This window comes from Drosophila suzukii, chromosome X, assembly GCF_043229965.1.
Source record: "Drosophila suzukii chromosome X, CBGP_Dsuzu_IsoJpt1.0, whole genome shotgun sequence".
Classification (NCBI taxonomy): Eukaryota; Metazoa; Arthropoda; class Insecta; order Diptera; family Drosophilidae; genus Drosophila; species Drosophila suzukii.
Genome location: NC_092084.1, coordinates 3592450 through 3616416, shown reverse-complemented (window position 1 = coordinate 3616416; position 23967 = coordinate 3592450). Strand labels below are relative to the sequence as shown.

General features: G+C 40.0%; 2 protein-coding genes across 3 annotated transcripts in view; both read left to right on the top strand.

Moving 5' to 3' along the window:
- The first annotated feature begins 9678 nt into the window (after positions 1-9678).
- On the top strand, positions 9679-13375 carry LOC108015279 (obg-like ATPase 1). 2 transcript variants are annotated; one of them, XM_036820459.3, is made up of 6 exons: positions 9679-9778; positions 9848-9900; positions 10007-10203; positions 11730-11790; positions 11982-12363; positions 12608-13375. In XM_036820459.3, the coding sequence occupies exons 3-6, from the start codon at positions 10023-10025 to the stop codon at positions 13175-13177; spliced, it is 1194 nt and encodes a 397-aa protein (XP_036676354.1). In that variant the 5' UTR covers positions 9679-9778; positions 9848-9900; positions 10007-10022; the 3' UTR covers positions 13178-13375. The 2 variants fall into 2 exon arrangements, with proteins under 2 accessions (XP_036676354.1, XP_070853948.1); XM_070997847.1 differs by lacking the exon at positions 9679-9778 and having other exon boundaries at positions 9875-9893.
- Positions 13376-15585: 2210 nt separating this feature from the next.
- Positions 15586-23967, top strand: part of CARPB (Carbonic anhydrase-related protein B) — a 69832-nt gene continuing 61450 nt past the window's right edge. Inside the window, exon 1 of the mRNA XM_017081643.4 lies at positions 15586-15831. The gene's annotated coding sequence lies outside the window, so the exon portion shown is untranslated. The remainder of the gene's footprint in view (positions 15832-23967) is intronic.

Below are 23967 nucleotides of genomic sequence, written 5' to 3'. Positions count from 1 at the left end.
AAGTAATAAATCTTAAATAATATAACATATTTAGTACTTGTTGTAGAAAATATTTATGTGTTTGGATACTAAAAGGGTCTTTAAATAATTCATCAAGGTAATAATAGAGTTAATATCATAAAAATAACTTAGATGATAATTATTGAATATATTTATTTACTTAATTCTGTAAATTTTACCCCCCCAAAAGTCAGGTCTATATAATCGGTTGACCCACGTGGATGTGGTAACCATCGCCGGCGATGGCTGCTGCTTAAAGTGTAAGAGCAGAAGTCAATCATCTTGGTGGACCATCCATCCAGTTTTTTTGCCTTTTCCCCAAGACACCCCAAGACTGTCGGGTGTGGCCCAAAGGGGCATGGGTTTGCATGCCAGCAGCAAATAAAACGCAGCACACACGCACAAAATGGTAAACAACAGCGGCTTTTGACGGCCATTGCTTTTGGCGCAATGGCGGGGTGGCAGGGGCTGAGGCAAGGGGGTCCTCTATATTTTTCCCCCCTTTTTTTTCCAGCCAAACTACTGACTGCAGTAACTTTGGCAACGTTGTTGGCTTCGTTTGGCTTGCGTGCCAAGTGGCAATCAGTCACGTTGGAAGGCGTTGTCCGCGTGTTGTTGCTGCTGTGCGGCTGCATGTTGCTAGTTGCTGGTGTGCATGTTGCTGGTTGCCGGTTGCCAGTTGCCGCTGTAGATGTTGCCAGTTGCTAGTTGCCGATATATACATTTATATGTATATGTATAACCTGGCGGGCCGGTTTTCTTCCAATCCAATCGCCGCTCCAACAGCCATCCCTTTCTGGCCCCGCAATATTGCGATTTTAGCTCGCGATTGTTGCCATTTTGCTCGGCCGGCCAGCCAAACTAAACCGAAAATGCGTCATTTCGAGCGAAAAGAAAGCGGCTAACAAAAACTGAATAATAAGCTCAATTACGAATGCGCTGGCTTTTCGTTCTCTGCAATTTCCCGGGGGCTCTGGCATTAACTTACCTGCGAAATGGCCCGCTAACCGTTAGTTTCGCCGACGATTCCGGCCCATATTGATCCCATCGATTCGATCGATCCATTGATTCCACGCAGGTGCCAATCGCGGCTTACGTGCCGGAATGCGTTTTCGTCAGGGGAGGGGGGCTTACTTCTGATTGAGTGCCAATCGGCTGGATATGTATAACCGGCTACTGAGTTTGGCTTACGTAATGCCAGCATTTCAATTCGTTGTCCCAATGGTTTTCTTAGAAACAAATTTCTAGTAATTTCAAATGGAAATTAAATCGTTTCATGTTTATCCTTGAATTTTATTTAGTATAAGTTCTACTGCCACCAAAACATTTACTTTTTTAGTTTTAAGAAAAAACATTAGTCAATGTATTTGTATAATTGTTATATAATGTGAATTTTAGTTGTAAGATATGCAAACCTTCTTTTGAATTTTTTTTAATTTATACCATGTTAGATTTGTGTCCCAATGGTGTTGGAAACATAAAAAGTATTTGGCTTAAGTTTCTTATCCATATCCCCAGTACTATCATATAATTCATCTTGTTTGCATATTGTTTTTAACGTGTCTACATTAGACAAAAAAAGTATTTTAAAGTTCTTATTGCTTATCCAGACCAAAGAGTGTACATCATTAGGACAGTCTTCAAAAAGTGTACCTTTTCTTAATGTAGATTCTTGTTATAGATGGGCTTATAAAAGTCTATATTAACCTGAGAATATGCCTCTTAAGTTAGAATATTCAAAACTATTTATATGTATAATAAATGAAATGAGCAGATGCTCACACAAAATTAATTTTAAACCTCTAAAATCAAAACATTTAAAGCAATTTAGATTTAAACTAAATGAAAACATCTTACACGAAATCAACTTGACACCTCTTAAATCAAAACATTTAGTAGGTGTTTCTTTATAAACTGTCAAACGATTCCCGCCAAGATATTCAACATAGAGATACATAATTCCAGATACAGATACCCAATTCATCCGTCGGATCCACGTGGTTCCGCTGGACAATTGAATCTGGTGACGTGGCCCAGTTGGCGGCGGAAACGCGGCGGAAAGTCGCAGAAATTGCTCCGGACAGCTGGCGCTTTCCGCTCAGCCATTTTCCCATTTCCCCTGTCCATTTCCCCAGCCCATTTCCCATTTTCCCATCTATCGCTGGCCATTCGTCCTATTCGAATGGATTCGCTGGGGCCCGTCAATTAAAAGGTGTGGAAAATGTGGAGTTCACATGCAAAACAACAATTTAAATGACCAAGGCGCCTCCGAAGAACCCCCCCCCCCCCCCTTTCTGGCAATATGGAAATCCAGATATGGAGGTATGTTTTATTCCTCACATACTTTTTTTCTGTAATTTTTTTCCTCGCTCTCTATAATTGGAGCAGTTCATTAATGATCATGTAATATACAAAACGTATGCGGGCATGGTCAGTGGCGGGGTAAAAAGGGGGCAAAAAGGGGGCTGCACTGGCGACAGGAAATGCAACAACACGAAGGCAGTAACAAGGAAAAGTCAGAAGGCAGGCAAATTGCATGCGATTTGCAAATTGTTTGACGATTAAGAAAGAGAAGGCAAAACTTTTGGGGCCAACAAAAAAAGAGGGAATAAAACACAAACACCAGAGGAAAGCCAATGAAAATTAGCATTTAAATGGAGTTGGGGAAAAGCCAACCCCCCGCGGCTGACCCATCAAACAAAAATGGCGCGCGGGTTTTTTTTTCCCAGAAAGTAATTAATGCGGGCAGCGCAAACATCAGAAATTTCCCGGGGTTCGAAGAAATAGTTACCCAGTGGGTTTTATTGTTGATACATTTATGTTAGTTGTTTTCAAGTATTTCTGATTTACCTATACAAGTTTTTCGAGTGAAAATGTTAAGTTTTTCTATTGTTTATTTTTACTGTTACTATTTTATTTCAAGGGGATTTTACAGGTTGATGAATTGTATTCCCTACATCTGCCTAAATAAGATGAGGGTTTGATTTGGAGACCCCGTCTCACAGAATTTCTTCTAGGATTTTTAGAAAACCTTTGGGGAATACCTCATTGCATACGATATTTTTTTAAGCGCGGTTTTTGCACCTTTTAAGTATAATTTTCTTTATATGCGTTATTATATGCTGTAGGTAGGATTTGGTGACCCCGATTTAGTGCATTTCTACGTGGATCTGAAAGGTGTTTTCAAAAGCCATTGGGGCTTCTAATCCTTTTGGTTGTGGCTTTTCCTATCTATGTTGTGATATGCTAGTTAGGATTGGTGAACCCGATTTAGATCTGGAAGGGAACTTTTTTTTTTTAGTGGTAGAGCTTCAACTAATTTTGATACAATACGATATGCTGCAAATTAGATTTGGTGACCCCGATGTGGCGGATTATTTCATGGATTTTTCTTGAACGTGCTATGATAAGCTGTAAAAAGAACGTGGTGACCCCGATCCTGAGAGTTTTTTGATGGATCTGGAAGGGATCCTCGGGAATACCCCTTGAGATACCCCGGCTTCTTGGTGGGCTGCTGCTCCTTTTGGCTGGAATTTTCTTTCTTTGCGTTTGGCGCTCATTAAAGTGGAGCTACCGGTTTTCGCTCTCCCTCTGCTCGCCTCCGCCCGTCTCTTTCGCTCGCACGGTGCGCAGTGCGGCCAGTTTACATGGCCAGTTGGACTTGGCAAAGCCCCCTCCCCTCCCACTTGTGGCCAATTCGTTGGCCATTTTAATGGCCGCCGACCGAACGTCGCCGTTCCTTCTTCTTCTTCTTGGCCATTTGGGGTGTTCAGCCAACTGCAATTATTTCTTTTTTTATGCTGGCTGTTTTTTTGTTTCCAAGTGTGTTGTTGCTTTTCTTTTAGCGCAATAATTTGCCTCTCTGTGCATTAAATGGATTTAATGAATGCGGTCCTATTAACTTTTTTGCCCAGTTTTTTGCTTTTTTCCTTCTGCAACTTGCTGCTTCTTCTGCCGTTGTTGCTATTATTAATAATAATTGGACAAGTCGTCGTCGTCCGTCGCCGTTCGTCGTCATCTGAATTTCAAATTCAACTTCAAGTTAATTTTTATTGCTGCTTTTTTTTGCCCGATGCAAAACCAAAAAAAAAAGGAGAGAAAAAACCGAATGAAATGCGTTCCCTGAAAATCGTTGGGGAGTCAGGGGGGTTTACCCGAGACAGGTTCGGGCTACCAAAGTAATTGCTGTTGCAAAAATGGCCGTTCCAAATGGAAATTATGCGCCATTTGCCCCCGGGAGATAAGGCGGTTTTCTGAGAGTTGAGCAGTTGCCTCTGCAGATTCCCCGAGATATTGTGGAATCTCTTTATAAACAAGTCAAGCCTTACTTATCTTCAGCACAATCCGAAATTTGTGCTTTCGGGGCAACAATATTATTCTTAAGCGGCAAATACTTTTTAAACTTAACTTATTGAAGATATTCAAACAGTAAATATCACCTTTAAAGCTAATAAAGGTATGTCCTCAATATTCAGAAATTAAAATTGTAATAAAAATAAAATCATATATGTATTTCAATACTTTAAATACAGGTAAAAATTAAAGTGATAATCAAACTAGGAAATGAGAAATAAAATATAAGCTGTCTTCAGTATAATAAGAACTCACTTATAGGAATTTTATTTAATAATTTAAAATATGATTTGAAAAAGATAATAATTCAACAATTAATTATGATATAAAAAGGATAAAACGGTTTTAATAAAATGTATAATGATGCCAAGAACTGTTCTAGGAAAGATCGAAATAGTAATTGAAAAAATTCTATAAAAATTATATAATAGCAGTTAAAGCAACTAATACATTTTTATACTTTTGCTTACATTTTCGAAATATTCGACATGTCAGATTTATTATAATTATTTGTATTATTTTTTGCTGCTAATTATATTAATTTAAGAAATCGAAACCCGAGAATTTCCAGCCTTTCCATTCTTGTTGAGATATTCATTCTTTAGATATTTCCGAATCGATGGCAATTGATTTCCCCTCCTTGCATCCAATCAGCGCGTTTGAAGCCTGGAAAATGCCATTCATATCGCGGGACTGGCAGCTGGCGGGGAAAATAGGAAAACTACGATAGCTCTGGGCCAAGCACGCTCCACAATTACCCCTACTCCACAAATCCACCGATTCGATTAGTGTCCTGCGGTGATAATCGCTTAATACAACAACGGGGAAATGGCTGAACGACTGCGGATCTCGAGATCTTAGAACTCAGAACTAGAACTCAGAGATCTCGGTTCGGAGGAGCTGAATCCCGGGATTATTGGTGGGATGGGAAGCTGGATGGTGGTGCACCTATGGGTGTTTATAATTCGGTTATCCGGCGGCGGTGGAGGTGGTGCAGAGCAAATCAAATCATAAGGGTGGGTTTCGGGTCCTCAGTTCTTTTTTTATTCCTGCCTTCCATAACTTTTTCCGTTTTTTTGGCTCGAGCATTGTTGTTTTCCCAGTTCATGATTATTATTGCGTTTATTACGATTTCCATTTTCGGGCCGTGTGGCTAGGGGCGTGGCCGGGGCAACGCCCCCTTTGTATATTTCATATGCACGAATATAAAAAAGTAGAATTTATATATATATATTTTTTCCCGTTCCGGTGTCAGGCTTTTTCTATAACAATGACACACGAGCGACCCTCTTTGTGGCACCTTTTCCACATCCACATTCACTTCCTCTACCCAAATCTACCCATCCCACAGGAACCATCCTCATGCAGATCCTTGTCTCAGTTTCCATATGCATTTCCCTCCTCTGCTTTTCTTATGTTTTCCGTAATAATTCATAATTTCTCTCGGTGGCCCAACATGCACAACATGTAATTTGGCAGCTGATGCATTGATGGCACATCGTTATAAGTCTCGCAGCAGTTGCAATTTGCATGACGGTCGCGGTTATTAGGGAGGATGCACTTGACGATATGGATACCCCTGGATAGACCCAAGATCGTTGAGATCGTTATGCAAATGGTCTGGATAAAATGGGGATCAAGGTGTACGGAGGGTTGGAGTGGATCAGCAGGGGGAGGATCAAAGCGACAAGCCGAGAGGAATGACCAAAATTATTTTTAATACTAATCCAAGTATAGCTAGTATAGTCAGTATTTAAAAAGCTGGCAATAACATTGATCTTTAACATTTTGAAGCCTTTTAAAGGCCAGAAATGGTAATTTTTTTACCATAAACAAGCTTAAAAATATGATTATTACTAAGATTTAAGACATATATTTAAATAGGTTAACCACTTGCATATCGGGTTTCTTTAGTTTTATTTATAGGAACTTTTTTAACCAAACCTTTACAATAAAATAAAAAATTATTTTTTATTTGTTAAGATAATAATAGTTATAATATATTTGACATCAACCAAATTACTTTTAGAGTGTTCTTTAAACATCTTTATCAACTATACTCTTAAAATGTTTTTTTATTATTAAAATACCAAACAGATTTTTCATTATAAAAAAAGTATAATTTTTAAAGTGTTTTTTTTTTGTTTTCCAATACAAATTGTTGAAGTGCCTTTTGATTATCATATTGTTAGCATAGAAAAACTGATTAAGCAGCAATGTGTTATTTTTTTTTAACTGTACTGTTTATACTTACATACTTATATATTTAACTTAATGAAAATTAAAAATCATTTTGTACTGACCAAGATTTTTGTTTTTATTTTATTTTGTAATTATTTCTCGGAAAATACTAACGTTTTTATTCTCTTCCCCTCTCCTTTCCAACCCCTCGCCCACCAACGAAACACCGCTTAAAGATCAGTCAAGTTTGTTGCCTAAGTCTTTTGTTTGCTTCTGAACATTTTCCTAGCCAGAACAATTTGAATACGGGCCACGTTATAATTAAAGGCAATAAAAAAACCGCCAAATGGTTATGAATATGAATGGCCTGCTGTTGTGTTGGCCTGGCAGTATTCGTTTTTGCCACTTTTCCAGTTGTTTTTTCCGTTTTTCTTTTTTTTCTGTTGCCACTTTTTTAATTGGAGCAACAAGCTGGAAACGAATGCTCGGCTCATTGAAACGCGCTGCTGATGTTATGCATTCAGTTCAGTTCAGTTTGGCGGAGTTCTGTTCCACCTGCCCCCGACTGCCACGCCCCCAGCCCCTTTTCGGTTTTAGGACCACGCCCCGCGCGTAATGTGGGTGCGAATGGGAGTGGAAATCGAGATGCGTGGTGGCTCGTTGGGCTAATTCCGCGGGAACCGCAATTATCCAGTCATATGTATACAAATTTATGGCCCCAACCTTCTTTCGCCACACCGACCTTATATGCGGGCCTCCCTCTGTTTTCCCGACTCCAATAATTAAGCGCAATAAAAGGCAATTAAAAGTCAGCTTAATTAACCCACTACAAACAATATGCAAAAGAAGCCGGCTTAGCGTTGAATAATCATGGTGGAAAATTGAATAATTTTTGGGGGCAGCGCAGAGTCCTTGGCATGTTGGGGGGGGGGGATAGTATCATAAATTATGAATTTCTCGGAAGTTGGAAATTCATAGAAGAACGGAAGCAGCGTTGCTCTAATTAATATTAAAAAGATTGTTGCTCAATTAAATTTCTATATTTAACTTATTTCAGAATTATGACCACTAATTTTAAATTATTTTACGGGAGTTTAAGTAATAATGTTTCACGAAATAAATGTTTTAAATTAAAAAAAACACATCATTTTTAACACGAGACATTTTAAGTTGCATGAGTAATATGATAATATGTTCAACCATATAATCCATCAGTATATAAAAATTAAATAAATTTCTCTTGTGAAATCAATGTTTTGAATTCCTTAAATATAGCTGTTTTTTTTAATATGTATACATATTTTTTGACAGCTATTTAAATTGAATATTAAGTTTAATGGATTTACATCATTTTCACAGATATTAAAATAACACTGTATTTAAATTGATATTATTTGCTCTGGGATGCTAAAAAGTTTTTAGAAATTTTAAATCTCTTTTTGTTTAGTAAATATTTACTACCTTGCTAGATTATTCGACATTTATTTAATAGTTATTACAATTTAAACATCATTTATAGGCATTAGGTAACCAAAGGATAACCAAAACTAGTCATAAAATTTATCCGAGTGCTTTCTAAAAAATATTAACAATCAGGTGGATCTCTTAATGTCGTATAGGGTCAGGAGCAAGATTGTTAATAAGTGCATGAAACCACAGTCCAGAAAGCGATCCACAAGCCTCCGATCGTCAGCAGGCAGGGACCACAAGGATCTCCTGTCCTGCGGTTTTCTGGACAAATATTACAAAGGTATTACATGCTCCAGTGGGAAAAACAGTTGTCCAGGGTCAGTTGCAAATGGATTTTTAAACGGTCGGACAACCGCAAATCGATCCCTTGAAAGAAAAAAAAGAAACTGGCCAGAAAGGCAAGACAGCGTGAAATTATAAGTAAGTTTTCTAGCACGCACATGGCCATGGGGATGGGGTTGTATTGGAATATCGAAAGGTAGACCGATCACGCATAACGGATCTTTTAATTAGGGCCATAAACGCGGGCCGGGGAATCAATCAAAGCGCATCGACCAACGAGCCAAATCGATTGCCAGCAATCGCGAAAGATCAACAAACCTGATCCCCAACCTTAACCCCTTCGGGACCCCTTAACCCATCGAAGGAGTTGCGTTTCAGTTGGCCATAAAGCCAAAGGATCGATCCGCCGATCGGCTCGCTAATTATGCGAAATTATTGATTATTGCGGGCTTTTCACTAAACCGCCAAATTGCGTGTACGTGCGTCGGCCCGACGACCTTGACAGTTAACTCGATCGCTTTGGTTTTGCCTGAAAAAAGGCGTGGAAAAAGGGGTGGAAGGTGGGGGATTCGCATCTGCAGATCTAGACGAAATTAAACCATCAAATTGCCGGCAGACTTCGTAGATATCTACCACAACAACTATCTACCACAAACCTTAAACAGTTATTTAAGTTGTTCAATTGATTTTAAAACCGTGAAGTAAGTTTAAAATTTTTTAATATAATGTTAGGATATACATTTAATTTATTGTTAGGCTCTCTTATTAAATATTGCTTATGAAAATGAAAACAATCACGGTTAGCCACCAAAATTAAACTATTGTTACTGTTAAGTTAGATAGATGGAAAATGTAATTATATAAAGTTTTTTATTAAATTTGTATGATTTTTGTTTGTTATTTAAGAAAAATAGACTGCCAACAATTGCCAGTACTCGTTAAGCTCATTACGTTTATTACTGCACACTAAACATAATTTTACTAAATAAAAAAGCAATACTATTAATATTGAAAGTTCATCAACATATTATAGTGTCAAGTCATCTCAATCTATAAGCAGTGTGCAAGCTTAAATACTTTTGTTACTTTGTATCACCTCAGGTTATATCCACTTTGATATATAATTTTAAATTTAAATAAACCTACGTTTTTAGCAATTAAATCAAGACACAACCAAGATAAAAGATAAACCGATAAAATAGTATGTAAAGCAGCTGAAGATGTATAATAAGACGTAGAACCTGTTGAAAGAGGCAGAAATTCCACAGAGGTAATGACATGGCCCTCGGGGTAATTTCAAATTGCGCGCCCGGGCCTAGTGGCGCCCCCTGCCGCCCGCGGCACCAAGCAGCGGCTGCCCGATTCCCCCGCCCGGGGGCGCTAGTTGCGATGCAACCCTGCGTGGCCCACAGCTGATTGCCCATCGCCCTCTCGCTCGCTCTCTTTCCTTCCACGCCGTCAGCCGCAAAAAGCAGCGGACGCCCAAATATTCGTAAATATTTGTAAATAACAGGGGCTAAAGTTCAATTAAACCAACTAACCTTCAACTTTACACCGACAGCTGCAGCCGGAGTTCAGCGGAAAGCGAATAGCGTCCACGCGAAAAGGTGAAAGGTGAGCCAGCAGCCGGCAAAGTGAGGTTATGTTCGGCGCCCTCGGGAGTCCCAAAAATAAAACCACCTATATCTGATATATATCCATATCTCTCCATTCCCCGCAGATATATATCTACCAAGATGCCGCCGAAGAAGCACGATGAACCGGAACGCAAGCCGCTGATCGGAAGAATCGGCACGAATCTGAGAATCGGAATCGTCGGCGTTCCCAACGTGGGCAAGTCCACCTTCTTCAACGTTCTGACCCAAAGTGCCGCCCCCGCGGAGAACTTCCCCTTCTGCACCATCAAGCCGAATGAGAATAAGTATTCCCCAACTCCTCTATATGTCCCCCGATATACATATAGCTGGCCAATTACCAGGCCAAGCTGCGGGCGGCGGCAATTTCCTCGATCATTGTAATCATCGCGTGGAATATAATTTTTATGCCCGCCGTTGCGATGCAGCAATGGCCTCCAGGAGCAGCCGCCGCCGCTTCTAATTCCAAATTGCTCTCTCGACTGGACCTTCTAAAATAGCCACAGTGGGGTCTCAATAAGGTGGAGGTCTTCAGTCGGAAGGAGGCCTTGAATATCGTGGTTTAGTGTAGGGAAAACTGCTTTAGGATCTTCAAATAGAACCAACACGAATCGATTGTACATATATGGATAAATCACGGTGAACTATTCGAAGTTTGCAGTTTACTGAGAGAAAAGAGGTATCAAAAGAACCCAAATCTAAAATTCCAGATTCCATAACTTAAGTTATTTGATACCGATTTACAAGTGGGATACCTCCATGAGTTTGTACTTAAATTCTCTAGTACTCTACATTCAAACATTTCTTTTTTAAGAGGGTCCAAATTTTAGCCCATTTTCATTATGGATTTTTCCGTAATTCCAATGGCATTCAGAATAAGAACAGAAAACTGCACTTCTAAATTCCATAACTTTCGCTATTTTAACCCGATTTTCAAGTGGGATACCTCTATGAATTTGTGGTTCAATTTTCTAATATTCTACATTCAAACATTTCTTTTTTAAGAGGTGCCAAATTTTAGCCTCTTTCCATGTTCGATTTTTCCTTATTTCCAATTGTTTTCGGAGTGGGAACCCAAAACTCACTTCTAAATTCCAAAACTTTCGCTATTTTAACCCGATTTTCAAGTGGGATACCTCTATGAATTTGTGGTTCAATTTTCTAATATTCTACATTCAAACATTTCTTTTTTAAGAGGGTCCAAATTTTAGCACTTTTCCATGTTTGATTTTTCCGTATTTCCAATGGTTTTCAGAATTCGAACCCAAAACTGCACTTCTAAGTTCCATAACTTTCGGTATTGTAACCCGATTTTCAGGTGGGATACCTCTATGAGTTTGTGAAGAAATTCTCTAATATCCTACATCAAAATTTATCTTTTAAAGGAGGGTCAAGATTTGAAGCCAAAATTTCCACTGGAGTTTATAAAGACCCTCAACGATTTAAAGATAACCATGCTTCACTGTCTTTTGCGTTGTGGGCGTGTCGCGGCCTTAGCAATTTTATCAGATCCAGTTCCCAATATGCAAATTGCCCCCGCCTTCGGTTCGCTTCGGTTTCATTTTCCTGGGCTTTTTATTTGTGAGCGACTTCATTTTGGTTTCGCTGCCCCTTTGCGGATGGCGCAAAATTATAGAAAATTGCCATGATTGGCCCGCGATGCTGCCGGCCTGCCAGGCAGTCAGTCAATCTGGCGAGGTTTTTTCCATCTCTTTGTATTTTTGTATTTTTGCATCCAGCCAAATAAACCCGACTAACATGCGTCTCACCGCTCTTTCCATGCGATGCTGCCCCTTGCCCTACCCACACGTCGTGTTCCGGTGCCCGATGAGCGATTCGATTACCTGGTGGACTACCACAAGCCGGCCAGGTGAGTTCCAAAAGGATCTAAGTCCTTTGGTTTTTAGTTTGGCATTGCTTTTAACCGAAATTATGTACACTTACAACAAGTTCCGGGACTTGTACACTTCACCCTTGGTTGCATTTTGCTTGTAAAGTTTAAAAAAGTACCTACATAGATGCAAAAATTAATATATCCAACAAAAAACTATAAAAAACTAGTGTGGTGCCCGCCTATCTGAACGTCGTGGACATTGCCGGCCTGGTGAAGGGAGCCGCCGAGGGTCAGGGTCTGGGCAACGACTTCCTGTCGCACATCAGCGCCTGCGATGCCATCTTTCACCTGTGCCGAGCCTTCGAGGACCCGGATGTGACCCATGTCGAGGGCGAGGTGGACCCGGTGCGCGATCTGGAGATCATCTCCGAGGAGCTGCGCCTCAAGGACGAGGAGAATCTGCTCAAGAACCTGGACAAACTGGAGAAGGTGGTGGCCCGCGGCGGCGACAAGAAGCTAAAGCCCGAATACGACTCGATGGTCAAGATCAAGGAGATCCTCGTCGACCAGAAGCGTCATCTGCGCTTCGAGGACTGGAATGCCCATGATGTGAGTGCGAAAAAATCCATATAAAGGAAGATTATAGCTTGCCAATCCTTAATATATCATCTTCATTTCCTAAACCCTCTAAAACCATTTGTACATGTGCTTATAAGTAATGCTTTAACTATGTATTTTGCATTTTAAACATGTTGTTACTACCAATTGGCCGTCTTTCTTGTGGACTTTTTCGTGTGACCTTGTGATTCGCCATCCCGTTCTCATTAATGCTACCACTCCTTCGCTCTTTCAGATTGAGGCACTGAATAAATATTTGTTCCTGACCTCCAAGCCGATGATCTACCTGGTGAACCTCTCCGACAAGGACTTCATCCGCAAGAAGAACAAGTGGCTGCCGAAGATCAAGGAATGGATCGACAAGAACGATCCGGGAGCCCTGCTGATCCCCTTCTCTGGGGCCTTCGAGCAGCAGATGTCCGAGAAGGACGAGCTGGAGCGCAAGGCCTACGAGACGGAGACCAAGTGCAAGAGCATGCTGGAGAAGATCATCGTGACGGGCTACAAGGGTCTGCAGCTGGAGTACTTCTTCACCGCCGGACCGGATGAGGTGAAGGCCTGGACCGTGCAGAAGGGCACCAAGGCACCGCAGGCCGCCGGGCGCATTCACACCGACTTCGAGAAGGGCTTCATCATGGCCGAGGTGATGCACTTTGAGGACTTCAAGTCGGAGGGCAGCGAGGTGAATGCCAAGGCCGCCGGCAAGTACCGCCAACAGGGACGCAACTACACCGTCGAGGACGGCGACATCATCTTCTTCAAGTTCAACGCCGGCGCCGGCCTGAAGGATGCCAAAAAGAAATGATACCGTCTGGCCATGCTCATCGCCATGTCCGCCGTTCTGTACATTAACTTGATCTTATACTCCCAGATGTTTCGCTTCACCAGAGGCTAGCTCCTCGTTGCCCATGCCCTCACTCTCATGTTCGAGGCCCAACATGCATTTTGAATTTCCTTTTTTTTGTACGCTATGTAAACACGCTTATGACACACACACACTAAACCGTTGTTTGTTATTGTATCAGGCGGGATTTGATATAAAACCATCATTATGCAAGACCTTTCAAAGGCATCTGTTTAAATAACTTGAATTTCAGGAAAATGCGTCTCATAAGTAGCGGCCATAAAGAAATACCTTTAAATTGAAGCTGGAAATATCCAACTAACTAAGGCCTTATGACACTAACTTGAATTTTCACTAACTGACAGGATTTGTTTCAAAAAGTCAGGGCAGCCATAAGAGAAAAGGTTCTACATATAGCTTAAAATCATTTTAAACAATTTAATATTATATTTAGGATACCACAATTTTTTTATAAATCCAGTTTGTCGAAACTCAAGTCAGTGTCATAAGGGCCAACTCCAAAAAATGGTATAAAGGACTAACATTTTTGTACTTTTTTAAAATTTTGGAATAAAATGAAAATTGATGTGCGGCTTCACTTTACAATTAGGATTTCTTGTCATACGCTTAGGGTCTTATGACACTTGTCTAATGGGTTTATATCAAAAATGCCAGGCAACCTAGAGAAAAAAGTGTCTACAACTTAAAAACATTTCAAAAACTTTTGTATTATATTCAGGTCCCCGAGACTTTTAAAATAAATCCAGCTAGTCAGAAATCAAGTGTCATAAGGCCTTTACTTCACAAAATAGTACGAAATGTGGATATTTTTGTACACTTCTGAAATATTAGAATAAAAAACGATGGATGTGTGATTTGCCTTTGAAATTGGAAATTCTTTTCGTACCCTTTGGACCCTGCCCAAAATAAACAATAAGCATCGACATCTCCCCTGTTGTCAGGCAATGACAGTCTGGCAAGCAAAGCCCGGCTTTCTATTGCTTCGCTGGGGCAAAACTTTTTAATCATGCTGGCAAAGTTGCTGGAAACACCTGTGCAAACCTCTTTGCCACCAGAAACCAGAGCCACCAGGAAAATCGGCCAAGTGCAAGGGGCGGCGGCTCAAAGACTCAAAGGGGGGGCCATGTGGTGCTGTGCAAATGCAGCTGCATCCAGCACACAAAGGATCGCGTGGTTTGGGCGGTTGAGGTGGCTGGATGGTTGCACTGACTCTGGTCGCAGCGGCAACTTGCTAAGCACATAATTTGGTTTACCGCATTGCCAAACATGCGCCGCCAGAAACACGCATATCCCCCAAAATCCCAGTCCCATCCCCGAAACCCCCTTTCGGTTGGGTTTTCTGGGCTCTGTTAATCTTTGCCGAAAGAAACTTTACTTCTGCACTGTGTGCTGAAATCAAGGGCTAACATTTGAAAAGGTTTTTGAAAATTATTTAAAAATTATTTTAAATTGAGATTTCAAAATGGTTTAAAGGCTTTTTCCAAAGTACGTATGTCCTTAAATCATTTTAAAGTAAAGAAATCCCAGTTGAAATTTTTAAATTTTTAAAAGTTTTTTCTTGGAAAATCCTAAAAGTATTTTATTTAATCAGTTTCATTTTGTGTAAATTGTTGTACAGCATTATTTTCAGTACCTCATGCATTAGGCTTCATAATTGACAGCATATGTACAATGTACATTGTACATACGTTAAAATATATACCTTTTTTGTAATCTTAAAATCCATAATAATTTTCAAACTAAATATACGTTTTTTAACAAAATTTAAAAGCCACTATTTCCACTTGATATTTTGAGTACCTCATGCATTAGGCTTTTTAGTTTACAACATACGTTAAATTATATACATTTTTATACTATTAAAATCCATAATAATAATTTTAAAACTAAAAATATGTTTTTAACGAAATTTAAAAGCTACTATTTCGAGTTGATATATAAATAAGAAGAAATCAATATAAATATAAATCAGAAAAATATAATCCTTAGGAATTTTATCAAAATAGCTAGCCTTTTGCTAAGGATGTATAGGTTTTCTTTTAAAAAGGTAATGTGAATATTGATATTTACCCTGTATCTTTTATTTACACCACTAATTTGTCTTTACTTTATTATCCACAGTTCCACTGTGCCAACTGCATCCTTGTGTGTTGGCTGCAAAAGTTTTTTGCGTGAGCCCGACAACTTTTCATATGAAATGTGCAAAATTACACACTCCCCCGGCCGAAAGAAACGAGCCGAGAAAAATATTTTGAATGTTTTATTAGCTCAAAACTGGCCAGAAAGGGGGCGTGGCAGTTGCGGCGAAATGGAGAAATGCAATTTCAGTGGATTTGTAGTTAATTAAAGTGTAATGTCTGCCCATGTACGGCTGCCTCCGACGGAGGATGTGGAAAGGAGCAGGATCAGGAGCAGGAGAAGTCGGGGTGCCAACGTTGACAAGGCCCATCAGAGGAGCGTGAAATATGGCCACTTTAGAGTCCGGCCAAATGGCCCGTTTGCCGTAGAACTGCTCTGTCCTCGACGTCCGTCAACAAAGGGGGCAAACACAAATCATTCGGAATACAACAAGTCGGAATAGTGGCGGTTTTCAGGTGAGCGACTAGAGAATGTCCTTTGTGGACTACAGTTTATGAGAAAATTATATGGAACTGTTAGGGAAATTTAAATTTGTTATGGTAGATATTTTGGAAGTTTCAAAAATAATTTAATGGTATTAAAAAAAATATTGCAATAAGCTAGAAAATATTTTTATAGCTTGAAATGGTATTCTTCGAGAAAATATTTTTGTGAAAGAAGTATTTTTTTAATAGTCTAAAATTATAATTGAACCAATATTTGGGTTTGATGTTATCATTTTGTATTTATTTAATTTAATTTAATTTTCTATATGTGCGTTAAAAGAATACCTATACGTTTTTTAGTTAAAGTCATATTATTCCTTTATTTCTTTTATAGAAAATCATAAAATATATTTAAAAGTTAATAGGATCAATTTTAATCACTCTACTTTTAGTTATAAAATATATTCGAAAATAGCAAAATAGAAAATCTGTAGATTAGATTTTTCCAAGATAGCGCTACCATAGTCGTGGGGTTTTTCTCGTCCTGCGGCTCCGCCATTCATGCACTCAATTCAGAGATTCAGAAATTCATTCAATTCAATTGAAAAATGGCGCTTGAATATTTGACGCATGCAAAATGGGGCGTTAGAGCGGTGGGTGGTGGGTGGGGGCGTGGCACGCCGTCAGCATCAACTGTCACTTGCAGGGCATCGTGGGCAGCAAAGCGTTAAAAATGACTGTCATAAATTAATGAGCGACGAACGCGGCGGCGGCGGCGCTCGAGTGACGCATCGAAATTGAATTGAATATATTTTTCGCTGAATTGGCATTCATTATTCATTTACAGCTGTCTCTAGACATTCGCTGGCATATCTATATGTAGCCATTCTATTCCGAATACCTTTAATTGCTTGTAAAAAGTGCAATGCACCGTAAGCTGCACCATCGCTCTCGTCTCAATTTCAATCCCAATCTGGCCATAAACGTGACAATAATATAAATCAGCAGATTGTGCCGCTCTCGATGGGCTCCGGAATGTGGAATCCGGAACCTTATCGTCATAATCACGTCGACAACCCCCCGATTTCCACCGCCCCCAACATCATTGCCATTCCCATCATTATGATCATTATCATCGGCGTAGACCCATCATCATTGTTCCTGTCGTCTATGCCGGCATTTAACTTAATGCCCACATGCGGCGACAGCGTAAAACGATTTGAGTCCTGGATTAGATCCCCAGCTGCAGCAACAGTAGTTCACAGTGGTTGGGGGCGGTCACAGGGGTCACCAGGGGGCTACAGGGGGCTTCAGGGGGTCAAGGGTCACGACTCGCGGGTGGTGCTGCAACCAAGGTAAAACGTGCCGTTCATGGAAATAAAGCGTGTAATTGTTTTGGCAGCTGCCGAAACGTTTTAACAGCTAATTAAGAAGCCATCAGACTGAGGAAAATGGCAGGAGAAAGTGAAGAGAAAGCTGCGAGGATAGCGGAAATGAAATACCTGGCGAATAGCAAATACTTTACTTAAGATGATATTATTTAAAAGATAACCAAGGGCCATCGTCACAGGTTGCATATATTTCTGGATATTTTATTTTTCTATCCTAAAAGTAGATCCACAATTTGAACAGTCTTAAAATTTAAACTTTTGCAAGGTTTCAATTCTTGAAATCGGTCAAGTTATTGGCTTCCGAAGTGTTGTTTTGGGTCACCTACATAAAGGTCCTTGAAATTATTTTAAAAAAAAGCTATAAAAATTAATCAGCTTTACCCATTACACAATTTAAATGCAAATTATTACACAACTTAAGTAAAAAATTTGAAACGAAAGGTGGACTTGTATAGTTATGGGTACAAACAGTGAAGTTTTGGGTCACCTTTGGATCCATTCATCAAGAAAATTTGTGAAGAAAATGTATCAAAGTCAAAAACAAATATTTCAATGCAAACTAATTAAGGCCACTTCACAAGTTCGATTCAATGGGGCCAGATTCTGGCCATTTTGGGCGTAAGATCTATGATTCCTGTACCGCTAATCCGAGTGACTGGACCGCTGCCTGTCGGATGGATTGCAATCCTCTCTGCACTTTGCCGCATGAATCTTCCAGGGCTTTGGGAAGCTGGGGAGATTTCGAACTGACGAGTTGATTTGGCAAAGCCGCAGTCGGCAGAGCAATCTCATTAACACCTTCTGCCGGGGCCGCTCCACTCGAGTAATTAAATTCTCTGGGCGGAAGAGGCTCCCGGCTCCCGCCTCCTGATTCCCGACTTTCCTTTTCTCCCTTAACACTAATAAGTGGGAGATCAGCCGACGGTCCGGGGAAATTTTTCGTTGGCCTCCTGGAATCTGAAAACTGAAATCGGAACGCTGAAATCCAAAAGCCGAAAGTCAGCGCTGGAAAACAATACATTAAGCGACTTTCAATCTCCCAGTGGGTGGTCTCAGTGTCTGCGTGTGTGTGTGTGCAAACAGACTCACCCACACAGCGAGACGCGCACACGTATGGCACCGGAAAATGTGTTCATTTCCGGTGTCAGTGTCAGAGGCAACAATGGGGCAGCATCTCGCCAACTTTTGCCCGCCGTGACTTTGATGAAAAATCGCGAAGCTGACGCTGCCAGTCGACCCCTGAAACGTGTGTCGTTGGTGATGGCAGCGTGATGCGATATAGGGGGGCTCCTTAAGATCATTTTTATAAGAGTTAAAGGAAATATAAGTACTAAGAATTCATTTCCGGTTACAAAGGGAATTAACAAATATTTAATTTTATTTTTTTGAGGGAATATAATATGCCTAATCTGAAAAATGTATTAAAATAAGCCTTAGTGAAGTCATGTTTTCTAGGGATTTCAATTAAACTATGGATATTTTAAAATTTTAAGGCCCTTATCACCCTTAAGGATGTCTGAAAGTGTGCAGTAAAAAAGAATTAATCGGATTTTTTGCATACTCTTAGACACTTTTAATAGTGAGTTTTCGGAACTCATCATATGTTATGTTCTTCGATAACTTTAAATAGTTTGCCATCTCTAGGGCCCGCACTCACACTCAAACCGCTCCGCACTCACACACACTCGACTCCCTTATGTGCGATGCACTTCATTCAGGCGAAAAGAGAAGAGACATCATAATAATGTGGCCCATGTGGAAAACAAAGCAAACAAGCAAACAAAACCCAACCAACAAGTGAGCAGACAAAAAGAGTCGGTAGAATGCCAAAAAGTAGGCAACACATCCTATCGCACACTCACACACACACAAACACACACACACACACACACAGAAAGAGAGCCGCCCAAATGCAGCATATATTTTTAATTTCCTGTTATACATATGCAAGCCATAAAAGAAGAAGGAACGGGGGGCAAATAAGGCAACCGCAATGTATAGTTATGCCATATGGCCCCCTATACCATTTATATGTGTGTGTTTATGGGTTAGGAACCCATAATTAAAAGTAGCACAGGTACCGAGAAGCCATAATGGAAATAATGCAATTTGGCGTAGAACAAAGTAACTCAATAACTTATTAAAGCTGCATGCAACACATCTTGAAAGCGGGTAGTATAAAAAGCCAGGATTTTAAATGATAGAGATCTAAATTAAAAAATGTAGGTCTGTAAAAAACATACTTGATGCTACAAATTCAAATGGAAAATGGAAACTTCTATGGTGTTTCCTCATTATTTATTATTTACTAGTACGCGGTTTTCAAAAATATTCCTTCTTAAAACCCATATTTTGGCAATATAGAACAAAAAAAAAAGCGTGCTTAAAAGTAGGCACCAATAGAGTTTCAATTCGAGTTGACAACATTAGTTTTTGTTGCATACTTTTAGGCAGGTTTGTTAGTGTTTTTAAAAACTTAGTAATTTCTTGGCATGTCTTATTTTTGTTAAAGGATTTTATTTGGAAGAACTTTACTGGTCAAGATTGCAATATTATGATTTTTTTCGAGAGCTACTTTTAATTCCCCCCTGCCTTTCTCCTGCTTAAAGTTTTAATTCGCTTTCCTCGACTTTTCGATTGCATTTACCGCGAGTGTCGTCGGGCGATCTCAGGCATGACTAATAAGGAGCCAAGTGGGGGCTTTTCATGCTCGACTGGGTCATCGATGGAGCCTCTGCCCCTGCCTCCTGGGCTGCCCTGCCCTGAACTGCCACGCCCCCTTGTTCTGCCTTGTCCACCGCCCTCCAATTGGGCCGGCCAATGTGTGTGGCTGTAAAGTTATTTATGGCCAACTCCCTCGGCTTCCATATGCCTGATTTATGGCTGTTATTGAAAAATTCGTAGTGCAGCTTTTAATTATGAGGCGAGGTGCAAACAGAAAATGGGAAATACATATAAAAAGAAGTAAACAGGGGAACAAGGCATTGAGTGGATGGTGCTGACTGCAAATCCCCTGGCAAACAAATAAATTGGAAACTGGGCAAAAGTGAACCAGAAATTATGTGACCCTAGGGAAAGTACGGCGAATAGTGTACCAAAAACTACGTACGAGTGTCACGGCTGCGAAATTAGTGTTTATTTTATTTTTACCTACTTATTTTCTTTCTTTTTTTTTGCCTTACCAGAATGTTACTTGTGTGGCGCCGTATGCGTTTTAATTTGCCGGAAATGAAGCGGGCATAAAAAAGCTACCTCTCCCAAAAAAAGAAAGAAAAAGAAAGGCAGAGGAAAAGCAAAGGAGCTTGGAGACAAAACGAGTTACATGGCAAAACACGCGCCATTGCACAAAAGTGGGTGGTGGGCGGTAAAAATGAGGGGGGGGGGGATTCCAAGGACGGGGGCGGGTGCCGTGTGACATGCATGGCGCAAGTGTTTTAACACAATTTAATATGGCCCGACGATGACGACAGAGACAACGGGAGATGACACTGTGCGGAAAAGCAGGGGAAAGGCGGAGAAAAAGCAGGGGAAAAGCGGAGGAAAGCCGAAGGAAAAGCGGGCAAAGGGAAAGCCCGAACGGAGACAACTTTTCCCAGCGATGACATGCACCAGAGTCAGATAATGTGAGCGCTCGACGAGGCCCAAGATGGAAACATCGCCCAGTCCAAAAACCACCTCACAAGAACACTGCCCAAAATTTCATCACACAATTTGCCAACAATTAATCAAATCAATTTATGATACAAGGAATGGAATAATTATAATAATAGTTTTAATAGAATTTTTTGTTTAAAAGTTTTTAGCACCTACTATTGGGATAACATACTAAATAAGAATTCAACAAAAATATTTTGATGTTAACCTTTGATTTTTACCTTACCTACCTATCTATTAAAAATTAAGTTTTAGGATCTTACATCATTTTCATAAAATTACCTTTGTAATATAAACTAATAATTAATGTATTGGTATATCCTAACTTTCTTAAAATTTAACAACAGATTTTCAAGTTAAAAGATATCCTAAATTGTGAGAAAATTGTAAAAAAAAATTCATAATTTTCCAGTATTTTTTAATGTTTCTCCCAGTGTCCACAATTCAGCGCCCAGCAAACGACTACGTTGTTGTTGATAATGTGCATGGGTGGCTGGAAGGGGGGCCAAGCGGCGGGGCGGTGGAAAAGGGGGTCGCACACCCATGCAGCGTTATTAAATCATAAAGCGCAAGCTGCCGCCGCCGTCTGATGTTCGCCCCCACATTAGGGTCCTTCGAACAGAACAAATAACAATGATAAGCTTATAGATGGGGTTTTTAAAATGAACCCTACATACACAAGCAGGTTTATAAGTGGGGGAAAAACAAGATTATACGCAATCAAAATACCACGCACTTTGTTTACCTTAACAGTTTTTTGCATTGCGGCACTTAACAACACTCTAAAGAAAATATAAAGATGTTACTAGAACTTAATTTTGGTAATACAAATTGTATGGACTTAAAGATGAAAATCATCCCACTGTACGGACAGCATATGTGCGACGGAAATCGGAGGCTGTCAAAGGGAAGGGGGTTTCAAAGTCCCCATTTGTCCAAGTGTTAATTGAGTTCAACAATACGAGATCAGGAAAAACGATAGTGCATTGATCTCATTCAAGGTTCGACTTTCCCACACTTAAGAAAATAACCAATAAAAAAAATAATTTTGCTTATTTAAGATCTCAACTATATGGTTTAAAATCACAGAAGTTAATTTTTAGTTGTGTATTTCTTTCTTGCTTATGGAGATTGCCTCTTTAACATGCTGCTTTAGTAGCTCGACTTTCATCTTTGAATATGCACGCATCGCGTCCCCTCTTATTTGTGATTGTTTTTGCGATTTTCTTGGGACCGATTACGGGACAAGAGAATGACACTTTGGAACTCCGAAACATTCCCCAACCCGTAGTATTCATAGCATGGGGCAACTTTGTCGGCAACAGGAAATGGGAAAATCATAGATCTTCTCAAGAACCTAAAATCGAACCTAGGAAATAAAAATATAGCAACGTAAGTTGTTCAAATAAGTGTATAACAACATACCTAATATATATTTTTTAATAGGAAAAATAAGATTTGAATACAAATTGTAATTAACGATAATGCAGAAACAAAATCTTTAAGATCCCGGGAATAGGAGAATTGAGAAATCCGTGGTTCTAACGTGTTCAGAATTCTGCACATTGTTTAAAACTCTAGCGAAGATCAGGTTTTAAAGGAGAGCAGAAAGAAGTAGACTCGCGAGGCCCCAAGATTTATACACCAATTTGCCAAGTTGTATTGTAAAACTAATAAATTGTCGCCGCTAACTTGAATAATGTGTGAGAAGGACTCTCGGGGTGTGCGTGTGTGGGTGTGTGGGTGTGTGGCAAGTGTCTGTGTGGGAAAGTATCTGTGTGGGAAAAGTATCTGCGTCTGCTGTTGGAGGCGGCACAATTATTATCCTGCTCGGTTGGCTGGCTTTCCTGGCAGCCAAAAGAGCGGGCCGTGGCATAACTTTTAAATAAACTTTCATAATTTTGCATACTTGAGATAACAAATTGCATGTTGCAAGTCGTTTCCGCCCCGCCTTAGCCCTCTCCCCTTCTCGCCGTCTCTTTCTCTTTCTGGGCTGAGTGCATTTGTTGTTTGCTCGTAAGTTGTAAACTTTAAATTAGATTGTTTCTTGGCTCTATGTTTCTATTTCAGTGTCCCTAGTCCGAGTCGCCTCCTGGAGTATTAAGACTTGTTTTTGATGTCGCTCTGGGAGCTTGATTGACCTTTGATCTCCGATAAAAGAGCCTGTAATCATCTAGACTTTCTGTATATTATACAGTTCTTACTAATTTTATGGTCTATATAGTAAGCTGAAATCCGAGAATCAATGCTCATCCAAATCTAGTTCAAAAACATTCTTAACATTTTTTTGCCACTCCATTGCCATTTTTAATCCATTATAAGCAAATGTTTCTTTGTATTATATACTTCGTTTTAATATAACTATTTGTAGCTCCCATTTTGTATATCTGTGGTATCCACTAGAGAATCTCGAATGCTTTTCAGTCCATTGCGAGTCCCAAGAACCCTCGAAATGTGGGTGCGGTTGAAGTGTAATTAAATTCACCAAATTGCAGTTTAAACAGCAGCCGATTATATTAATTTCATATCATTGCACGGGACCACCCGAAACAGAAACACACGAAAGGGGCGGCGGGGTCAGAGCAATTAGCAAACTGTGGGTGGTTCATTAGTTACACACACCCGCCTTGAGGCCAGACAAAAAGGCAATTAACAAAGATTTTGTGGCCAATAGTTGTCAACAGATTGTTTAATTTGTGCCGAGTGTGCCAACAACAAAGGATGGCTACAACCGACTACTGCAGACCAGACCAGACCAAACCAGGCCAGCCCTCTGACCAAATGGCCAACTAACCAAACACATGCTGCGACACACACAATATAATGTCATATTTAGCACAGGCCGCCCTGCGCTTCTTGTACTTTGGTTTTTGTGTCCCCCAAGGGGTCCGGGATTTTATATTAAAGATATCCATAAAGTAATTTAAAATATCTTCTCTTCAAGTGGTTATAAGTGGCCGCATTTTGGATCAGTAGGGGGTAATAGTATACAATAATTGATAAATAACACTCTAAACACACTAAGGGTTAATTGAATTTTATTTTGGTTACAGTTGAATATTTTTCGATATCCGGCTCGTAGGACCATAGAAGTAGTATTTCAAACACCAATTGAATTTGG